Raw genomic sequence first — 22,258 nt, 5'->3', positions numbered from 1 at the left:
GAAATACTCATGTACACAAAGACCTAAGTATATGAATGCAGCACTATTAGAAGGAAGGTAAGACTCGAAATGGCCTTTAATAATGGAGTGGTACATCCCATCCAAACCATGTAACACTATGCAGTAATTAAAATGAATGACACAGAATTTTATTATGTATTGACATAGAAAGTGTCATACATACATTATCGACAAAAACTTTTTAACTACATAGAAATGGGATTATGAAATTGATTTAACTGTCCATACTGTAACAGTATTTTACCTCCGGGGAGGGCAGTCCAAGAATCCTATTCTTTATATACTTATGTGCTGCTTGAATCTTTTATAGGAGGATGTATTTATGGGTTACTTATCTATAAACAAAATAATGAAAGATAATTTTGAATGAACTTATTCCTACTGAAGGATGATTCCTCTAGGCAAGTGCCCATAAACCTAACTGGGGTAAGTCAACAATGCCTCTTCCTCCGCTTTCTCCTCTGATCAAATGAGCCAATGAGGATCAGCAAGAACTATTCCATGGGATTACGAAGATAAACTAACCTAACAGATGTTAAATTATCTCTTCAAAGGGAAAAATACTGGTCAGTGGCTCAACAGAAAGGGAACCAGGGCTGCTTACTTTCGGGCAATGGTGGTCACACGGATACGTCTCTGGGTGCTGGAGTGTTGATAGTGGGTGACAAACTGGATGGCACCTCTGCCTCCTTGGGGGATCGGGGCATTGTGCTGCAGGGCAAGAGACCATAGATTTCATTACTACTACAGGCACGACTCAAGCACAGTCATAGGGCCCACTGTGCTCCTCCTAAAACAACTGAATGGTACACTTAAAATCTGGGCATTTCACTGTACATAACTTTCACTCAAAAAAAAAAAAAAAAGAATCACATTCAAATAAATACTGAACTCAAGTTAATGATATGCCATGCTAAAGTGTTTGTGGATGAAACACACTGATAACTGAAATTTGCTTTGAAATGTATCAAAAATAAGATGGATTAATGAATGGATATGTGACAAAGTAAATACAGTAAAATGTTAACTACAGATTGATCCTAAGTGGTGGGCATACGGGTATTTATTGTATACGTCTTTTAATTTTTCTGTATTTTTGAATTTTTAAAAATAAAATACTGCAAAAAGATGTACTAAAAAATTCACCAACACTACAATGGCTGGTAAACGCTATTACTTTTCTAAGGACCTTATCGGTTCAACAATAAAGTGAGAAATGAAATTCACTATCTTACTCAGACAAAACCCTGGAATTAAAGAGACCATGCCAGACCAGTATCAGGTCAAACACAAGTCCAAAGCAGCATCAGTTTGCAGAGAAAGAAACCAGAGGCTACCAGTCTGTAATAAATCAGAAAACACAACACTGAGACATGAATATTTGTAAAGAAATTCAACTCACCTGATTGACTACTTCAAAATAGATGCCAACTGTAGATGTGGGATCCAGGCCACAGATTTTCCACTGACTCGTGCCACCGACACCAAGCTCCTAGGGGTGAGAAGAGGAATTAAACAAACAAACAAACAAACAAGCTACTCCTGTGGTTAACTGCTGATGAAAAGTACTAAGAGAAGGGTAGGCCACTTAGAATTCTCATTCCAAATGTAAATTTAAACTTAACTGAAATAAGTACAATTATGGACCAAAATAAGGTTTAATATTTACATTTACAGTACTTTAAAATTAATTTTTTATACTGGCACTCATCAATTTTCATTAAATCACCAAGATATATTTCTCTCTCTCTCTCTCTCTCTCTCTCTCTCTATATATATATATATATATATATATATATGTATATATATATATGTATATATACACATACACACACATACACACACACACACACGGTGCATAACACTGAAATCAACTGAAAGAACCAAGTCAGGGTTGGGGAAGAAGTAAATAGAAAAGAAAAAATTATCTGCTTAACTTGAAGCTACATATAAATTATTGGTAAGAGAATTGAGATTTTCGTGGTATGAGGCTGCTTTTTATTGACTAGCTGAATGGCTCCCAGTGATAAATATGATGTTCACTAAAATGTGAAGAGTACCCCTGTTTTAAGCATGCCATCTAGAAAAGGCAGCAGGTGTCAAAAATACCTAGAATCACCAACCAAGATCACTGGACTCTGAAACATAACATTCTATCATTCTAGAGATAGCAAGTTACTCATTTTAACACATCTCATCAAAATGAGGAATACCATGCTAAAAAGTAATGGGGATCATGCACTAAGGGAGTCATGATGTTTCTTTTACATTACTCTGAAACTACCCCAAACTGTACGCCGTAAGCTAAGTACAGCTAATGCGAGTCTGATCTATGAAGCCACGCCTGGAGCCTATGTAACTAGCCACAGAACCAGCAAGCTCAAGGAGGTGATGGTCACAGAGGGAAGATTCATTTTTTTTTTTTTAAAGATTTTATTGGGGAAGTGGAACAGTGTGTACTTCCAGGACTTTTTTCCCAAGTTAAGTTGTGTCCTCTCAATCTTAGTTGTGGAGGGTGCCGTTCAGCTTCAAGTTGTTGTCCTTTCAGTCTTAGTTGTGGAGGGCGCAGCTCAGCTCCAGGTCCAGTTGCCATTTTCTAGTCGCCGTTTTCTAGTTGCAGGGGGCGCAGCCCACCATCCCTTGGAGGGAGTCGAACCAGAAACCTTGTTTGAGAAGACGCGCTCCAACCAACTGAGCCATCCGGGAGCTCAGGGACAGCTCAGCTCAAGGTGCCGTGTTCAATTTTTGTTGCCCACCATCCCTTGGGGGACTCGAGGAGTTGAACCAGCAACCTTGTGGTTGAGAGTCCACTGGCCCATGTGGGAATCGAACTGGCAACCTTCGGCGTTTGAAGCATGGAGCTCCAACTGCCTGAGCCACCAGGCTGGTGGGAAGATTCTTAAGGGAAACTATATAGTTGCTCTAAGGTGGTGAGTGGGAGGGACACACTCCATTTCTTCAGTATTTCCTAAGCAAGATCATGAAACGGATGGATTCATGGGTATTCACCTTCTCTTTTGGTGGCCTTTTCTAAAAGAAGCAGGTATCACCTGGAAGAAGAGCTAAACCCACGAAAAATGGCAAGGAAGTAAAAAGAAACTTGCATGCCTTCCTTTCTTGCCTTGCTAACCCCTTCTCCTGAATCTCTCTCCATACCTACCAACTCCATTTTTAATATATGAAGCTGTTTAAAGTTTCAAATGGGGGGATCAAGGGGTTCAGAGTATGCCACCCCAAAATATGCCACTCTCATATAAGAATGATTTTGAGCTGAAGGCAATTAAAAAAAAGCAGACACAAGAAAAACTCTCTACCCTCCCCTCTCTATCAGGAAGGGCAGAATGATTATGATTAATCACCAAAGACAATATTATATGCTTACCAGCACAGAAATGGCACCAAAGGAATCTACAGCACAAACCTTGCTGAAACAACCATATCTTCCATTAGTTTCTCCATATAGCTACTTTCCCATAATTTGACACCCTAGAAGCTCCAAGTCCCTTTCCTCTGTCCTGTCACTTTTCTACAAATTTATTGTTCTTTTGTTAAGATGCTATATAATCCCAAGTTCTAACCAGCCCTTGAAGTTATTCATCACTGAGTATGTACGTGTGATGTATGTATGTGTGGTGCACACATTAATAAACTTGTTTTACTCTTAATAATCTCTTTTCTCAGTCTACTGTGCGTATATAATGCGCACTTTATTGCCTAAAGTTTTGAGGGGGAAAATAAGGATGCGCATTATACATGGCTAGTACTAATTCTGATTCTATATAAATGTTTTTAATTCTTTTATTTATGCTTATGAGTTCAAAGTATAACTCTAGAAATCAATAACAATATCAGTATGCAAAATAATACCCTAGAATATGATAATCGGTTTTGTTGAACTTACAACAAACTTGCAACATGAAGAGTTCTTGGCCTTCTAGTATACGTAAATATCGTAAATTTGTTACCAGTACATAAAATTTCTTGTACCTTGTATCTGTTCTTGAGTTTTGTAATTATTTGTTACATAAAATTTCTTGTACCATAATACGTTAAAAAGCAAATGCTACAATTCCTTTATAATAAAAAAAACAAGTACCTAAATGTAAACAAATAACAATTTGAACTAAAAAATTAAAACAAAAGATTTTCCCTAAAAATTTGGGCCAAAAATGTGGGTGCGCATTATACACTGCAAAATACGGTAATATGCAGAGCCCCAGCCAATGAAGCTAAGATGGTTAGAGGAAAAAAGTTTTTTTAATCCCATACAGCTCCAAGGCCCAGTGTGACACAAACCCTCCATAGTTCCAAAACTACACTCACTAATATACAAATTCCTTACATGAGCATTTACCCTACCTTTATTGAAGGAACTATAAAGATAGAATTAGGAAATCACCATTTTATAATCTTCAATGAAATACACTGATTCAGTAAGGATAATCAGTGGATGCTAAAAACCATTAGGTGGAAGGCTGTTGACAAACAAGATATTCACACTGTGCTATAATCTCATTCAACCAATTTCTTGCTAATGGCAAAGGGGAAATGTACCCTTATAATGGGAAGATACTGGGCAGTCATCATCAACACCACGCGACCTAACTCAGCTCCATTAACACAGGATGATGACCGAACCAAAGTGCCTCCTGATGAAACACAGCACAAAGTATGCAGACCACTCAGGAAGTATGCTGGACAATATGACTTAGCCTGAATCTAAGCACTTTCAAACCTAACTTTCACTTTATTGGAAATACAGGGAGGACAGAAACATGTTAAACACCACTGTGAGGAAACAATCAGACACATCGAGAATATGGGATACTCTATTATAGAAAACACCTGGCACTGTCTCTTCAAATGGCACTGTCTCATTTAATTCAACAAATCAATGTCATTAAATGAAACAAAACAAAAAACAACAACAACGGGAAGACTATTCCAGATTTAAAAATACTAAAGATAATACCAAATACAATGCTGGGAAAAACCAGTTACATAGGGAATTTGGGGTGAAATTAGGGAAAATATGGATTAGATGTTAAATGATACTAGGAAATTGTTTTCTTAGGTTGGATAATAATGTGGTGGTGAACATCCTTATTTTTAGAAGATGCATACTGAAGTAATAAAGATCGTCATTGACATCTGCAACTTGTTTTCAAAGGTTCTACAAAAACAGATCATAAAGCAAATATGTGAAGTAGACGATAATCAGATAGATTAAGCAAATGTGGCGAAAAATGATGACACTGCAATTACGACAAAATGTGAAGAATTACTGACTAAACGGTGGGTATACAGGAATTCATTATACTCTTTCTAAATGTCTCTGCATGTTTGAAATTTGCATTTTCTTCTTTTTTGCATCTTCTATCTCTCATCCAAAAATTTCACAGCTAGTGCCCACTGGATCCTAGAACAGCTAATCAGTTTGTATTAATTCATAAAATTATCTTCTTAAACTACTTCATGAAGTCTTCATTAGGCAGATTTCAAGGCTATGGAAAATGTTTTGAATATGGCAGCCTTCCAAAGCCCTACCAGGAAATAGGGGTACAAGTCCCTTAGGACACTGGGGTAATGAGTGACTCATCAGAGGGGCTCTGGGACATCAACCTGCCTCTCCCAGGGACTACAAGAACGTCCTCTCAAAAAGCCTCACCTCTGTCAACTTCAACAAAAGTTTTATTCAAGTAGTCACTAAGTGAATGTTCATTACTGATAAAGACAAAGATAAAATCTACTGTGGCCTTCCACTGTGCCAGAAACTGGTCTAAGTGCTTTACGTGAACTAACTCATTTAATCTTTCTAACAGTATAAAGAACAGTACTATTATTATCTCCATTCCCAGACAGACATGGATTCCCAGACTGATTAAGTGCCTTACCCGGACCACACGGCTCGCCATGGTAAACCTGTGCACTGAATCCACGTCTGGCTCTATAGTCCACCCTCTCGTTGAAGAGGACAATGAGGGAAAGACATGACTATAATAACTCCATCCCAAAATCACCCTGGACAGGCCTCCCTGAACCATTGGTTTATCTCTTGGCAGTAGAAATATAATCAGAGGAAGCAGACCACCAGCAAAGCCGCCTCATCCTCTAGTAGTAGCTTTGTTCACATATATTCAAAATTTGTTACTCAAGGAACATAAATGTCTACATATACAAGTGTCGTCCACTGCCCAACCAACTCAAAATGGTCCATAGGAAGCGAGACAAAGGTATCATCTCTAAGGGCAACAAATACACAGCTTTATGCATGAAGGAATTTGTTGACTGCTTATCTTGTACTGAATAGAATGCCTGTGACTCACTGGCACAGTGACTCAAACATGGGTAGTGGGGTCAGGGGGACCTGGATTCTAGCTTCTCCATGTTAGTTCTAACCCTGAACTAGATACTTAACCTCTCTAAGCCTGTTTCCTCTTCTCTGACCCTTTAGACAGATAGACAAATGGAAATGACACAACCTCTCAGAGTTGTGGTCATCTTTAGCCCTTCTCCCCTCAACAGACACATCCCAACAGGTAACACAATGCAAGGTCATCACACTCCAACATTTCTAATAGGCTAATCCCAGGGTACAGGAAGTGAAGATGAAGGAGGGAGTTTTCCTTACATTTTCTGACACACACGGTCCTTTCACATTCAGAGATACACAAGGACCAATGGCTCCTGCAATCTTCAGTTCCCGAGAGGTCTAAAACAGAATTACAGAAGAGTATAAAGTTACAAATCACTGAGAATTACTCTCCTCTCACAAAGGCCACAACTAAAGCTTAGAGGAAAAATACGGCAGCATTATCATTCCACCAAGAGAAAAGCCCACATGCACTATGGTATACAAACGCTCTTACAAAGCTTTTTCAGGGCCACTGTGATCTGATTAAAACTTCAGTAAAATCCTACTGCAGAAACTGTATTATCTTTGTTCCAAAGATGATGTAGCATTTTCAACTTTCTCAACTTTGAAATTATTGTACACATAGAAAGTAACAACTTTACCAACAAATACTACACCCTTTTCCAATTTCATATACAGAGTCATAATTATTTATCATTTCTAATCAGTGAATATACTGTCTTGTGTTGCTTTAAAAATACTTAATTCATGAACTCCAACATAATAACATGGACATCAACAGACTTAGACTTTTAAATCGGAATTCATTTCAGCAAAGTCCATTCCTCTTCATCTTAAAAAAAAGACAAATTCAACATCTGAGAATGTTGTTTGAAGTTTAACCTAGATGATTTAATGATCATCTCCAATTCTTTAAGTAATAATTCCAATCCTATGTTCTCCCAGACCCTTGTAATGCTTTCTCAATGACTTAGAATCAAGTACGTAAGTCTATCAGGCCCCATACAGAAAACCAAATCCCAAACTCACAATCTGCACTATCTTAGAGCACTCTGGCTAGCCTTCAGGCAGGCATTAACATAAACTAAGGTTCTGTACATGCAGCGGCCCATATCGACAGCTGGGTGGACACTCCTCACTGCGTGGCTGCCTGTGCTCAGCCCACCACCCCTCCTAACACTTGTTGTCCTACAGCAGGACACAGCAGAGCCTGCAGAGAAGCCAGACAACCATTTGTTTAGAACATTAATAAATATACAGGCCGTCCTCAAGAAATACAGGGATAGAATGAATTAATATACTTTTTAGAGAACCTTCTAATTTACCTTTCGATGCCTGTGTCTAGCAGGTTGAGGCTTCCAGAAGTCTGACTATGAAATAAGAACACTATTTTTCAATTAATGTTTAAACAATCTATTGTACCTTTACTTCCAAAGTAGCACCAAATGCCATTCTGAAGTCCCCATTAAAATCTTTACTAAAAATTCTTTGGAATGTCTGCTTGAAGAGAAAAGTGTTGAAAGAATCTCCCATCACCATGTAGCCTCTAGGAAAGGAAAAAAAGTGAACATTTAGGATGACTGAAAGCCATTCAGATGCTCCCTCAGTATTTATAAACAATAATTTAAAGAGGAAGAAGAAAAAAGAAACCATGTCCATAAAGAGGCTACTGACTAACTTAAATGGAAAACAGCAAGTTCAATTTGTACTTAGGAAAGACACTATTTTTAAAACATTAAGAATTGAACAATTTACAACACTTATTTTTCTTGATCAATGTGGTGGTTATACAAATTTAGAAATGACAAAATCTCATAGAACTATACATACACACATACAAAAAAAATGAGTGCATGTAAAAACTTGTGAAATCCATGTAAGGTCTGTATTGTGCCAATGTCAATTTCCTAGTTTTGCTATTGTACACTATATTTATGTAAGCTGTTACCACTGGGAGTAGCTAGATGAACAGTATGAACAGACCTCTTTGTACTACTTTTACAATTAGTGAATCTGCAATTTAAAAACAAAAAACCCCAAAACCTCTGATCAATAAACCCACAGGTACAAGTTTGATAGGTCATCATTAAGAAAATAAACATCTCCAACGCTTCTCACACTTCTTTGGTATGGGAAGATACCCAGGCTTGTGGGAAATCCTTTTCAGGTAAATTCATTGCCTCAAAATGTTAAATCCTTGGCCTTATATGAATTATTTTTTTCTAGTTTATAAACAAGTATCTACATTCATCTCTTTTTGAAGTTAGATTAAAATATTGTTCAAAATTGCAGCATTTCATGTATTTAGGGAGATGAGCACCGCTTGATACGTGTTATACATCTAGCTGTTGATCATTAAACAGGATTAGAATTGGGAGGAACACAAGATTACCTAATCCAGCTACCTTAGAGTGTCTAACTCCTCCACTGACAGTGATTGCTATTTGGCCTCAAATATCCAACCTCCCCACCTTCCTTAGTCATGGGATCCATGGCTTCCCAGAATAAAGACTGTATTTCCCAGTCTGCCTTGCATGTAGCCGTGTGACTCAGCTTTACCTACTCAAAGTGGCCATAGTGATTTGGCGAGGAGGGGGCATTCTTATGGGAAAAGGCATGTACTTCTTCGACCCTTCCTCCTTCCTCCTGCTGTAACTTGGCTAGAGCCCAGCTACCATCTTGAACCACATCTAGCATATTAAGGTATTGGAACAGCATGGGAGCCTCAGCCCCTGACAATGATGAAATCAATGTATCCGCCCTGGCTGCCTGCCTCCAATGGGAGAGAGAAAAATCTGTTTGGGTTTTTCCGTCACACTCACACAAACCTAACCCTGACTCACAAAACCACCTGCCAATTTATCATCTAGATTAGACTCCTCCAGCATTGGACGCTTATACCCTCCAAGGGCAGTCCAGTCCATGCTTGCACATGCTGACTGCTAAAAAAGGTCTTCCTTTACAATGAGTAAAATTCTGTTTCCTAGCAGCTTCCACCACTGGTTTTAGTTCTACCCCTTGATCACAAACAGATCTGATTCCTTCTCCACAGAACAGGCCTGCAATTGTTGAATATAGTTCTCAAGCCCCACCTGTCTTCAGCATCTTTTCTAGCTCCTTCAATCACCCTCCACATGACACAGTTTCCGGTTCTCTCCATCACTCTTACCACTCCCCTTTGAACATCTCCAGTTCATCTATCGTGTTTCCCCGAAAATAAGACCTAACCGGACCACCAGCTCAAACACTTCTTTTGGAACAAAAATTAATATAAGACCTGGCCTTATTTTAATATAAGACCCGGCCTTATTTTAATGTAAGACCCGGCCTTATTTTAATGTAAGACCCGGTCTCATATAACATAAGAGCAGGTCTCATATTAATTTTTCCTTTCCCTTTTGAACTGAAATGATCAGAACGGAAGATGATATAATGGCAATAAGGTGTGACTAGCATCAAGGAAATCAAGACTATGACCGTCTTTGAAGATAATCCAGTCCAATAACAAAGTCTAGGATCACCTTGCCTTTGTTGGAAGTCATCCCAAACTGCTGGCTCGCTTTAGGTGAGCTATCAACTAAAATCTCTAAATCTTTTTTTTTTTTAATGTCACTAACACATTTCCCTGACACTGTATTTGTGTAAAAGGTGATGTGATCTAAATACCAAGTCATTCAGGAGTCAAAGACCTCACTGAGAATCTCTAATGGAAGTGACGGTCCCTCTCCACAGAAGAAATAAACATACACAAAAACCCTGGCGTACACACTGGGGGATGTTCACAAATACGCTAAAGCTTTTGTGTGGATGCTCCAAGTCAAGAACTCCTGGAGGGCACTTGGAGTTCACCTGATTCAATGTGGCTCACTGATACAACTAGTGTCATTTGGGACTCTGTCACCTAGCAGGCCTGCTGCTCTCCAAGGAAGCTTCAGGTGACTTGGAGTCTATCTGCTACCCTCCCCTCTTTACTTAGTGAGGACCAGCAGCATCACCTGTGAGTGTAGAAACGCAGAATCCTGGACCAACCCACAGCTCTCCAACAGTGCTTCTCAAGCTGTTCTGTGCACACAAATCACCTGGGATCTTATCCAAATGCGGGTTTTGATTTGGTAGGTCCAGGGTCAGACTCAAGTTGCTGTCTTTCCAACAAGCCCTCAGATGAGCTGACGCTGCCTGTATTTGGCCATACTTTGAACACTGAGTGTCCACACCAGTGGTTCTCAAACTCTGCTCTGCATGAGAATCACTTGGGGAACTTTAAAAAAATGCAGATGCCCAGGCTACAATCCATGCTAATTAAGTCAGAATCTCTGGGAACAATACCCAAAGCAAGAATAGTTTTTGAAGTTCCCCAGGTGATTCTGATGGTTAGCCAGCTTCAGACCAGTGCTGACATCCGTGGTTTCCACACTTTTCACGTGCATCAGAATTCCCTAGAGAGCTGGCTAAATCCAACTGCCAGGCTGCAGCTCCAGAATTTCTGATTAAGGAGGTCTGGGGTGAGGCAGGAGGATGTACACTTCTCATCAGTCCTCAGGAGGGCCAAAGATTGCTGGCTGGACACTACTGCCCTTTGAGAACCGTGGCTCTACACTGGGATCTGTGCACATGATTTGGACTTAGGCTCTAAGTCAGCACACCCCACGATGCAGCCTCCAGGCTTAGGGTGCGCTTGACGTTAGTCATGAGGAAAGGTCACTAAGCCAAGTGAAGGGTCTCCTAATTGCTCTGCCATTCAGACCCCATTTCCCACCTTCTCAAAAGGAAGTGCCTGCTGAAGACCACATATTCCATGCTTGCTTTCCTGCTCTGATATCTGTAATAACTCTAAGAAAGAAATGAAGTTACTCTGATATGATGTTAGTATTGAACCCTTGAGACTTCCTGCTCATCACCGTTTTCTTTTTCCAGGAGGCTCACACACCTTCCCAGTCACTGAAACCACAGCCCGAAGCTATGTGAAAGCTTATCTAAGTCAGCCTTTCCCATTCTTCTAGTTCCATCACTTGTCTTTTTCACGTTTCCCAGGTGTTCGCTGTCAACATACCCAGTAAGATTTGTACAGCACTTCATCTCCAAAAGTCCAGTTTGATCCAGGGCACAAGCATAAATATCAATACAGTGACCATTTGTAGCAGTTCGATTAGCAAGCATCTCATAATGCTGTGAACAGAGGAAAACTATCTTTATGAAACAATAACATTATTCACTAGGTATGCCTTACTATACCAAAGGGATGAAATCAAATACAGGAATACAAAGATAAGATTTTTTTCAAACATCCAAATAAAATTAAAATCTAGTTTTCAATCTCAAAATATTTCTGGCAGTTTTAAGGCCACCCACTCTAAGGTCTCAGAGTTGAGGCAGTAATTTAACAGCAGCCAAGATCTGCGAGGTCATCTAGGCAAGAACAACTTGCTGACCACAAAGCAACTTGCTGGCCTCAGCAAAGCAGCTGTCACTCCAGCGCAACCTAAACCCAGCACTGGGTTACCACAACTACAACCTGTATCCAGGAGCACCTACCTTGGTTGCCTTTTTCATTAAACGTGCATTATCTTTCTCAATATCATGCCAGGATCGAATAGGAACCTTTAATTCATCTCCAACCACCATGCCAGGCCCTTGGGTGGGGGGACCCCCAGTAAACAACATAATCCTGGCTCCCGTGTTTGGAAAAGTGCCCTAAAACAGTAAATGGCAGCATGTTAGAAGCATACAACCCCACCCCAAGTATATTTCTGTTTCCCTGAAAAATACTACAAAGATGAGTTCTCATCAGTTGTACTAAATACTGATGATACTGCAGAGTAACATAGATGAAAATGCAGAGAAGCAGACTGTCTCTTTCAACCTTAAGGTTTTAAATACTTTTATTAATTTACTGTGAGCACTTCCGATTGCCATAATTGCTTTGTGTTTCTCATTAACACTTTTGGTATTTTCAAAACATTGAGAGGTTCCTTCAAGGTGGATAATAATGACTGAAGCACTTTCTGTTAATAGTCAGTCGACTTAGGTAGCAACTGATTTTCAAACAAGACCAATAAATACAACTTCTGAGAGCAAGCTTGCATGGTTTGAAGGATCCCAGTAAATTCTGAGTTACCTCCAACAAGCCAACAGCAATTGACAAAGCAACACCAGTGGATCGCAAAGGTCTCTTCCCTTGAGTTACGGGCCATGGGTCCTTCTGCAGCTCCCCAAGAAGGTCAGTGAGGTTCATGTCAATCTTGTGAACAGGCTGAAGAAATCTGCATGATTTTGAACAGACATATCAATCCTGGTTCAATAAAGTACTCTGGTCTTCAGCCCTAGGTGACACAGTTAACTGCTCTTCAAAATAATTACTCAGAGTAGGAAAAACTTGCAATTGTTTTCTTCAAAGTTATCTCATAAACACAAAACAATTCAAAGCAATTTTATTCAAGAATATATTTCAAAACCTAATATACAGCAATTTGTATAGGTAGCATGGAAAAAAATCCATTTAAATAGGAGCAAATCATAAAGTTAATTTATGTAGACAATCTTCATCAATCTAAAGATTCAGTTTGTTTCTCTTGAGCCATGGGAGTAATAGAGAGAAACACTGGTTTCTTACTAGAGTACCAGCAAGTCACAATGCATTTTATCATGTTTGCTAACTGTTAACCTGGCCCAGGACAGCCCCAGACACTCAACATGCTGAGTAATGTAAGTGCTGGGTTTCAGGTTTGTTTGAGGACACCCAACAGAAGCCTTTTCCATTTTCCCAGTTTTATTGATGAATCAAAAAGTACAACAGTCATGTGTCTAAGAGGAGAGGAATAACTGAATACAATGGTCTCAAAACCTTTGTGATGATACAATGCTAACAGGAAAAGCATTCTGAGCAAACACACCACACGTGTATGTGTATATGTGTATGTGAATGCATGTATAATTTATATATATTTACACAGATACTGATGTGTTACATACATTATTAAACATTAAATAATGGTTAGGCTCAATCATTTATTTTTTTCCCTCTAAAAATAAGAAACTGAAAGTTCTAACATTTTTCTTCCCTCACTCCAGTGGATTGCCTTGCCCACTACTGTATGTGTAACACTCTATGTTGGTAGCTTACCTGCTAGAAACAAAAGGGTGCTCCTGCGGTTGAGCAGGTCTTGCTTGCTGCATGGACATGGCAGGCTTGGTCAGGCCCAGCATATCCTTTAAAAAAAAAAAAAAGACTCACTTCCCATAACAATGAAAGTGAAAGACTAATTAATTTTTAAGAAATACCCTTGTTCCTGCTTATGCATAAGCAAAGCACAAACCTGTATTTGCTTTGCAGTTAAATCCTTGGTCCCTCGGAATACGTAACTTTTGGAGATTCCTTCGCAGCTGAGTTCATGAACCTGCACCATCCTCCCAAAAGTGATCAAACCCACCAGAGCGTCTGGAGGAAGGAGACTCAGGGACATTTGTAGGGATTCCTTAAGAGCTTGAAGGTCATCATCCTCTAGGCACGTGTCAACCACATAGAGGAAGATTAGAGGGGACTGTGGACCTCGCTTTATGAAAAGAAAAACAGCATAACAATCAATATACAAATAGATATATCCAGCTCTTTTTAAAGCAAATCAGGTATGTAAATAACAAGTCTTCATCTATATTTACTGTCAGAGGATAAGGACAGCTAAACAAACCTCTACTTACCTTATTAAATGACAAGTTCTATTAAAACAAACTAAAAGTAAGAACTATTTGTATCCCACAATTTATTCCATTTTTTTGAAAGCCTTCTACATGCCACTGTTCCAGGTCCTGGGATACATCAGCGAACCAAAAAAATAAAGATCCCTGCCTGCTTCAAGTAGCTAACTTTCTGGAATGGAGAAGGTAAGAGGGATCGCAAATGCTAGGAATGGTGGTGGTATAGTACCAGGTCTAGTATTAAATGGTAGGTCAGGGCAGGCTCATTAAAAAAGTAACATTTCAGTAAAAATCTGGAGGGGGAGAAAGAGGGAGTAATACAGATATAGGAAAAAGAGTTCCAGGTTGAGGAAAAGCTAGAGCAAGGTCCATAGGCAGAGGCATTGCTGGCATGCTTAAGGCAAGTCAAGAAGGCCCATTTGGCTGAATAAGGACACTAGCACAAATGGAGGTCAGAGTGGTAACACAGAGCTGGCTCACACAGGGCTTTGAAAACTGCTAATCTGGGTGAAAAGGGAGCCATTTTCACCACTGGAGGTTTCTGAACACAGAAGTAACATGATATGTTTTTAGAGATCCTCTGGCTGCTGGGTTAAAAATAAAATATAAATGGGCAAGGGTAAAACTAGGGAGAAGAGTTAAGAGACTATCCCAGTAACTCAAGTGAGAGGTGGTGGCTGGCCCAGAATAGGGGTAGTGGGGAGAAAGAAGTGGATGGATTCTGGATAGATTCTGAATATAGATAGACCCAATGGGATTTCCTAATGGATTAGATATGGGATGTGTGTGAGAGAGAGAGAGAAGTCAAGGATGAATCTAAGGTTTTTAAGCTGAACAACTAGAACACAGAGTACCATGAACTGAAATGGAGAAGGCCGTGGAAGACAGGGTTTAACTTTAATCAGTACTAGCTTTTTTATAGCCTTCTCCCAAGACCTGCAAATAATGCACACCATAACCTAATATTTAAGGATCTTGCTGCCCTCACAGCTTTATATTCCCCAGACACGTAAGATAGATGGAAGACAAAGCACTTAAAGAGAAACTCAGTATTATGCTCTTAAATGTGAGACAAAAAAGTTACCTGTATCACGTACTCAATTGTAGAAAACTGGGGCATCAATTCAGCAGGCTGGTTCACCTCAGATATGCCTGCATAAGCTGGAGGAAACTGAAGAGAAGAAAATAAAGCCATGTTTTATTATAGCTGAGATATTTATGCTATACCTTTATTTTCCATTTATAAAAACAGTTAATGACAATATATTAATTCTGAAAACACAATATATGCATTACTAAAATACAAAAACCAAATTTAAATTCTATAAACCTGCCTTGTATTTGTGTCACATTATAACTTTTTAAATGCAATTTTAGGTTATATTGTAACTTGTAAATTATTTAAAAATGCATTATTAAAGCCATTTCTTAAGCGTTGTCCTACAAATTAGGGGCAGAGATTTTCAGCTGTCTCATCAATAGTCTATGTGGAAGACTAAAGCTTTTGTTTGAGTTTATCATTTTAGCTGTTATCAATAAATACATGTTCACTATAGAAATTTGGCAAGTACAGTAAAATACAAGAAAATAGAAAGAAAATAAACCCTCACAATCCTATCACCTAGTGGCTGTTACTGTCAACATCTTGGTATATTACCTCAGACTTTTTCTAAAGCACAGCTCAGGTTGTTGTATATATACAATTTTGCAACCTGTCTTTTGTGCTTATCATGTCATAGGCATTTTCTTTCGTTTTTAAAACTCCTCGCAAACATTTTAAATTTATAGCTTTCAGGTTGATTTTTTCCCCTCAAATTTTTTGTGGTAAAATACATATAAATTTCACCATCTTGATCTTCTTACTGTGTATAGTTCAGTGGTCTGACATTCATAATGTTGTATAAGTGTCTCCACCATTCATCTCCAGAGCTCTTTTCATCTTGCAGAATTGAAACTCTGAATCTATTAAATACCAACTCCCCATTATTCCCTCCCCCAGTCCCTGGCAATCACAGTTCTACTTTCTGACTCTGTGAATCTGATTATTCCAAATACCTCTAAAAGTGGAATCACACAGTATTCGTCTTTTTGTAACTAGCATATTTCATTTAGCATAACATACCCAGGATTCATCCATGTTGTAGCATGTCAGAATTTCCTTCCATGTTAAGGCTAAATATTCAACTGTGTGTGTGTGTGTGTGTGTGTGTGTGTGTGTACACAGCACATTTTGCTTATCCATTCATCATCAATGGACACCTGCGTTGTTTCTATCTTTTAGCTATTGTGAATAATGTTGCTATGAACATGGGTGGACAAATACCCCTTTAGGACCTTCAGATTTTTTGGGTATACAGCCAGAAGTGGATATGGTGGATCATTTGGTAAACATCACTAAGCATCAGTGATTCAGTGATGTGAAGCATCTTCTCATGTGTTTATTGAACATCTATATATTTTCTTTGGAGAAATATCTATTCAAGCCCATTTTTGAATTGGGTTGTTGTGGAGTTTCAGGAGTTCTCTATATATTATGGATATGAATCTCTTATCCCTTATATTATGGATATGAATATCTAATAATGAATCTTATTAGATATATGATTTGCAAATATTTTCACCCATTCTGTGGGTTGCCCTTTTACTCTGTTGACAGTCTTTTGATACCCAAGAATTTTCACAATAAATTTTATATTAAACACATACATCAATTCTGAATATACTAGGGGGTAGAAAGGTTTAAGATTTGTGTATACCTCTGAATCTCACATGGAGATAAATCGTGAATGGTATCTGCTTATAGTTTCCAAGCCTACAGTTATCAACTGTACATTATTCTTTTCATCACTGGACTTGTGTGCTATATCTGAGACTATTAATTGTAATTATGATCAAATATATGAATAAGTAAATGCATGTTATTAACATCTTAAGATCTGCTAGAGCACTGTACGTTATGTTGGGTACAATTTTTTTTCTAACAGCTTTACTGAGGTACAGTTTACATACCATAAATCCACCCATTTTAAATATACAATTCAACGGCTTTTAATAAATGTACAGAGTTGTGGAATGAACACCACAACCCAGTTTTAGAACACCTCCGTTATAGGTGCAATTCATTTTAAAGAAGTCTCTCTTGTCACACATGAGCCCCTTCTAGTTTAGTAGTTTAAAATTTTGAAACCAAGAGAAGCTCAACACTGATACTTGGACTCTAAAAATTAAAAAGATCATAAAATGAAAATTCAGTGATGTATACTATCCAACTAGAATAAATTGAAGTCAAATGAAATATAAACAACAGATCTGTTATAGTAACATATTTGCTGCCTACAGAGAACTTATAAGAAAAGGGAATTCTATGTCCCTTGCACAGCAAACGACAAGGACCTAAATAATAAAACTGAGCTGCTGTTCAACAGAAAAATCACGAATGCTCAACATTCAATTTTATGTTTAATAACAGGTAGCATTATGAGTTCAGCAGAAATTGCTGCCTGTCAAGGAAGACAAAAATTCAACCTCACTTAAATTTTTTCATAGTAGTACAACTAAAATGAAACATACAAAATACTTTTAAAAATAATTCACATACCTGATTTCTTTGGAAACAGAAATTACAGGCCCAAAGTTTTGCCCGATAATCAACCTGACTGTGAGAAAAATAATTACAACTTGGTGACATTTTCATTTTTAAGGTAGAAAGCATTCAAAGGTAAACTTCAAGTTTAGTAAATCAAATAGACATGTTTCTGTGTGGGTGCATGAATGGGTGAAGGTATGCAAAACTTTCACTGCAGCTAGAGTTCTGACTGTTAAGTACAACAAAATTTTCTTTCAAACAGCAGTAATGAGAAATTAGTAAATCCTTTCTTCTCTTTTACAATTTCCTAGATAGTATTTTAAATTTCATGCTTTATATAAATTACAGGTTATTTCCTTTTGTCCTATTATCTTAACATAGTCTTTGTGATTTTTCTAACATCTTTACTCTTCAGGTATCTGAAACTACTAAATTTCAATACTAAAAAGTACATTCCACATGAAGAAAACATCCCAAACATTAACCACACTTAGCACACTTGAAGGAAATCTGGGTAGGTATGCTTCTGGATTGATACACTTCCTAGAACTAGTTCAGGATACCTTAGTTGCTTTTTCCACTCTTTGTACATTTATAAAATTGACAATCAGTCGCTATCATTTTAAAAAAAGAGAAGCAGGATCTTACATATGGGCACATTAGGTAAAAGTGAGGAAATGAAGTAAAAAATGTTCCCTCGGTATTTATGACACTCTTCACCTATTTAATAATTCTTTCAAATAGTACCCATTTAAGAAAAATACAGGTCACTAGCTCAGGGTCAAAAAAAAAAAATTACACTTAATAAAATCATTAGGAACTAAAATTTATTATAGCATCACCATACTAGGTACGTATCAGAAAACTGTTTATAAGGCCTTTGTATGTTTTGGGAAAATGCTTTAAAAGGCACCAATAAAATCTACAACTGACCCAAATACAAAGTGAAAATCAGCAAAAAAAAAAAAAAAAAGTGGATTTCAAATCCTTTCCCTCCACCTCCACTTCATTCCTATAAGTTCTAATTTTATCTGGAATATTAAGCTTATGAGATTTCTAAAAGCATTCATCAACTAAGAATCTCACCATCTACTAATCTCAAATTTGATGACTTGCCCAAATTTACTTATATGAGAATCACAGAAATGTCATACTTTATTGTATTCATCACTTTTAGTAGCTTTTAAAGAATTCATACCAAAGTGGATTGAGAATGGCTTTGCAAGTTGGCCTGCTGCAAAGCACAGGTTCATACTGTACAGGAGGCAGGTCTGGACGTTCTTTCAAAGGTGTAAGGAGACAAGCCAGAGGAACAACCATTCTGGTAGCCTCAAGACGGCTGGAAGGCCACACGTTCCAACTAAAACGCACACCATCCCGTTCTTCATTCTGCTGAATGAACTCCAGATATGTTGCCATAGTCTAAAAGAAACTGAAGATAAAGTTTTAATTGTATGTGAAATTCTCAACTAAACTTCAAAGATAAAAAGATGGTCGCCTAACACAATGTTTCTTAAACACTTAGTCCAGAAAAACCTGTCACTGTAGGATGATAACATCTCCCATCCCTTTGACCCCCAAAAGCTGGTTAACTTCAGTTATTTTTGACTACAGTTCCTTTCTGTACACTCCTCTCTAGCACTTAAAAAAATAAATAAATAAAAGGGGCAGGAGGTTTATAATCATTTGATCTCTAAGCTTCATGTAGTTGAATACTAATTTAAACCTCCTCATATCATCTCATTTCAACCAAGCTAATTTCAGCCCCTTGCCCACAGGTAATTCTCAAACCCTGTTTCAGCATCCAGCTATCTTCCTCCCTGATCCCCTTCCTTCCTTGCTCTACTAAAATAAACACTATTTAATTTTGCATCCCAAGTGATCTTGTTTTAGTGCCCTTTCTGTCCTCCCTTCACTAACTGTGGAGAAAAGAACTGAAAACTGATGTGGGAATCCAATTCATAATGGGAACAGCCACCAGTTCTGAGCAAATTTCTACTTAGGATCACCAAAATTACAAACGAAAGTCTGCTTTTATGCCAAGTAAATTCCTCACCAAGACCTCTCTCCTCACCATGGTTTCTTATGCCTGTGCTTGAAATATTCCAGTTAATAAAACAGCCATTCAGACTGAGCTTTTCAAACAGGGATAACGCCAGCTTCATTCAGTTATTTACACATCCTAAAATCTAGGCTAACACACCTCACATGAGTGTTCAAGGGAACAAGCCCCTCAAGAAAAATGAGAGAAAAAAGGCAAATTAAATAACCTAGAATATTATTGGCCTCTAGTGCTCATTTCATGCAATGCTGAATATTAATTGTCTCCAGCTTATTATGAAACGTGCCATATCGTAAATAATTTGAACTAAGACAATATGGCTAGAAAAGCAAGTGAATGAATTACTCTGCTATACACAAGCCAGACCACAAAAATTCCAAAAGTTTGCTCCATCTGAAACTCTAAGGCATGTATTTATTTCTGGCAAAAGCAGGAAACTGAGGCACTCACTAGGTACACAGAAAGCATTCCTTCAGCTTTCTGGATGGCAAAGAGATAACTCCGGTGGGAATGAAAGCAAGTTCTAATATTACAATTCTCAGCAAATACCTCAACAGACATTAAATGACTGTTTCCCCTCTCAAAATAGTTCATTATTAAAATGTACTGACCTCCACAACCTTTTATATTAAAACCTGCTCTCTGTTTCCCACTGCCCCTTCCCCTCACCACTTCTAGTGAATGGATTTTTAACTCTGGGCACATAACCCACGAGGGGCTTCAGAGGATCAATAAATCCTCTGAAACTTATGTAAAATGTTGTGTATAAGCGAATGTGCACTTTTCTAGAAAAACAGATCTATGGCTTACAACAAATTCTCAAAGGAGAAGGTTATCTGAAGAGGTTAACAGCTGAATGAATGAATGAATGAATGAATCAATGAAAAGACTAGAAAGATCCTATAGGAGAATCCGCCAAAAAAAAAAAAAAAATCGAAACCACTCCTATCCCAAGCCATAACTTTTCAGTACACAGTGGCCCAGTTTAAGCAAAGATTTAATCCTTTGCTTAAAGGATTTTTGCTTCAGGGAGTCAGAAGACCTGTGTTCTAGTTCCAGCTCAGTCACGAAACAGAAGTCATTTCACCGGAATCTAGAGTTACACAATTGTAAAAAGGGGGTTGGGTCCTTCCGCACAGCGATTCTGAGGCCAGAAGCCCGCCGGCTGCCCCGCCGCGCGGGGAAAACGTCTCTCAGAAGACTCCTGGGTCACCGATTCCCTCGGTTCCTCTGCAGGCCGGGAAAAGGCCTCACCCCGGAAGCAAACCATTAGTCCCCATACACAGACGCAAGCCCATGCCCTCAGACCTCCTTTCCCTGCGCGCCGCACTTACCTGGCCCCCGCGGTTCACCTGGCCGCAGCCGCCCGCAACTCCACTTACAAGGTACCGGTTCCGGCTCCCACCGCCAAGTCCAGCTCAGCCCTCAGCCGATTGATCAGCGCCCCCGATCGTCACGCCGCCCGCCGGCCAATCAAAGAGCGCCTCCCTGGCGACGAGCGCAAGCAAGACACTCAGAGAAGCCACGCCGACATCTTGGAAGAGGGCAAAACAGAGGTGCCTCGCTTTACAAAACCAGTTTCTCCGAACACACGTCTCTCCGAGTTCACCTCTCTAAACGTTTCTGCTTTAGAATACCCTGGCGCCGCCGTACTGTTTCCTAGGCTTACCCTAGGTTTGTCTGTGTTTCCCCCCGATCCAATATGACGCCCACTCGCCTCACTGGGAAGTCCCTCTCATCGCCTTAGTTACCGAGAAGCGAGAACGATGACGTGCAGCCCCGGAAGAAGGAGCGGCGCCGCAGGGAGGAAACTGCAGCTGACCGGAAGGAGGCGTCAGCTCTTGGGAAGGAGCGGGGCGGAGGGAGCGTAGGGGCGGTGAGTGTGGAGAGGCTTGCTCACTCACCTGTGTGGGTCCTGGTCTCTGGGTGTAGTTAAGATTCATGGTAAACTCGACAGGTTTGATTCTGCTTCATCCTATTAGAAGGTTTCCGCCTATCGCTCGCTCTCGTGGGTCGCGCTCTGCGGAGACTGGTTCTAGCGCACCGTTCCTCTTTGCTTGTCTGTCTTTGTCATCTTTCTATGAAGAGGTGAATAATTGAGAACTGTTACATTTAAGTACTTTAGGAGACTGAAAAAACCCACCTAACTTCATAGAGCGCAACTTCTACAGCCACCACAACTGTTTTACGCTTTCTTATACATGGCAAAAATGACCCAGAGATAATAGCCTCTCTATAGCTTATAAAAATAGCTTATAAAAATAAGTGAAATTACGTAAAATGATGCTTAGAACACATTTAGGCCTAGAACATATCTAGGCTTAGAACATTCAGGTGAAATGACTTCTGTCCTATAGTTTTAAGTTACTTACTAAATATTTAAGTTACTAAATATTTAAGTTACTTAAACGTAAATATTTGTTTAAGTCAATTGTATTATGAAGCAATGTAAAAAGTTTCTCAGCATACTTAGTTTTGCTGAGCTAATTTACATTTTTGATGTTGCTAAAATATTACGTAA

General features: G+C 38.9%; 1 protein-coding gene across 2 annotated transcripts in view; it reads right to left on the bottom strand.

Annotated features, from left to right (window-relative positions):
• The window catches only part of SEC23B (SEC23 homolog B, COPII coat complex component), a 41,051-nt gene extending 19,513 nt beyond the window's left edge, over positions 1-21,538 (bottom strand). Inside the window, exons 1-14 of one of the 2 annotated variants that reach the window (XM_019710724.2) lie at positions 21,407-21,538; positions 21,072-21,271; positions 18,874-19,107; positions 17,688-17,745; positions 15,174-15,260; positions 13,711-13,947; positions 13,518-13,603; positions 12,513-12,657; positions 11,930-12,088; positions 11,448-11,563; positions 7,820-7,943; positions 6,653-6,733; positions 1,424-1,513; positions 626-732 (exon numbers count right to left, since the gene is read on the bottom strand). In XM_019710724.2, the coding sequence (XP_019566283.2) occupies positions 626-732; positions 1,424-1,513; positions 6,653-6,733; positions 7,820-7,943; positions 11,448-11,563; positions 11,930-12,088; positions 12,513-12,657; positions 13,518-13,603; positions 13,711-13,947; positions 15,174-15,260; positions 17,688-17,745; positions 18,874-19,094 (1,511 nt within the window). In that variant the 5' untranslated portion in view covers positions 19,095-19,107; positions 21,072-21,271; positions 21,407-21,538. Of the gene's footprint in view, positions 1-625; positions 733-1,423; positions 1,514-6,652; positions 6,734-7,819; positions 7,944-11,447; positions 11,564-11,929; positions 12,089-12,512; positions 12,658-13,517; positions 13,604-13,710; positions 13,948-15,173; positions 15,261-17,687; positions 17,746-18,873; positions 19,108-21,071 lie in introns of both variants that reach the window. The other variant, XM_074317625.1, reaches the window with a different exon arrangement.
• Positions 21,539-22,258: the final 720 nt, after the last annotated feature.

This window comes from Rhinolophus sinicus, linkage group LG13 (assembly GCF_036562045.2).
Source record: "Rhinolophus sinicus isolate RSC01 linkage group LG13, ASM3656204v1, whole genome shotgun sequence".
In the NCBI taxonomy this organism is placed as follows: domain Eukaryota; kingdom Metazoa; phylum Chordata; class Mammalia; order Chiroptera; family Rhinolophidae; genus Rhinolophus; species Rhinolophus sinicus.
The sequence above is the reverse complement of the archived record's forward strand: the minus strand, read 5'-3'. Positions and strand labels throughout refer to the sequence as shown.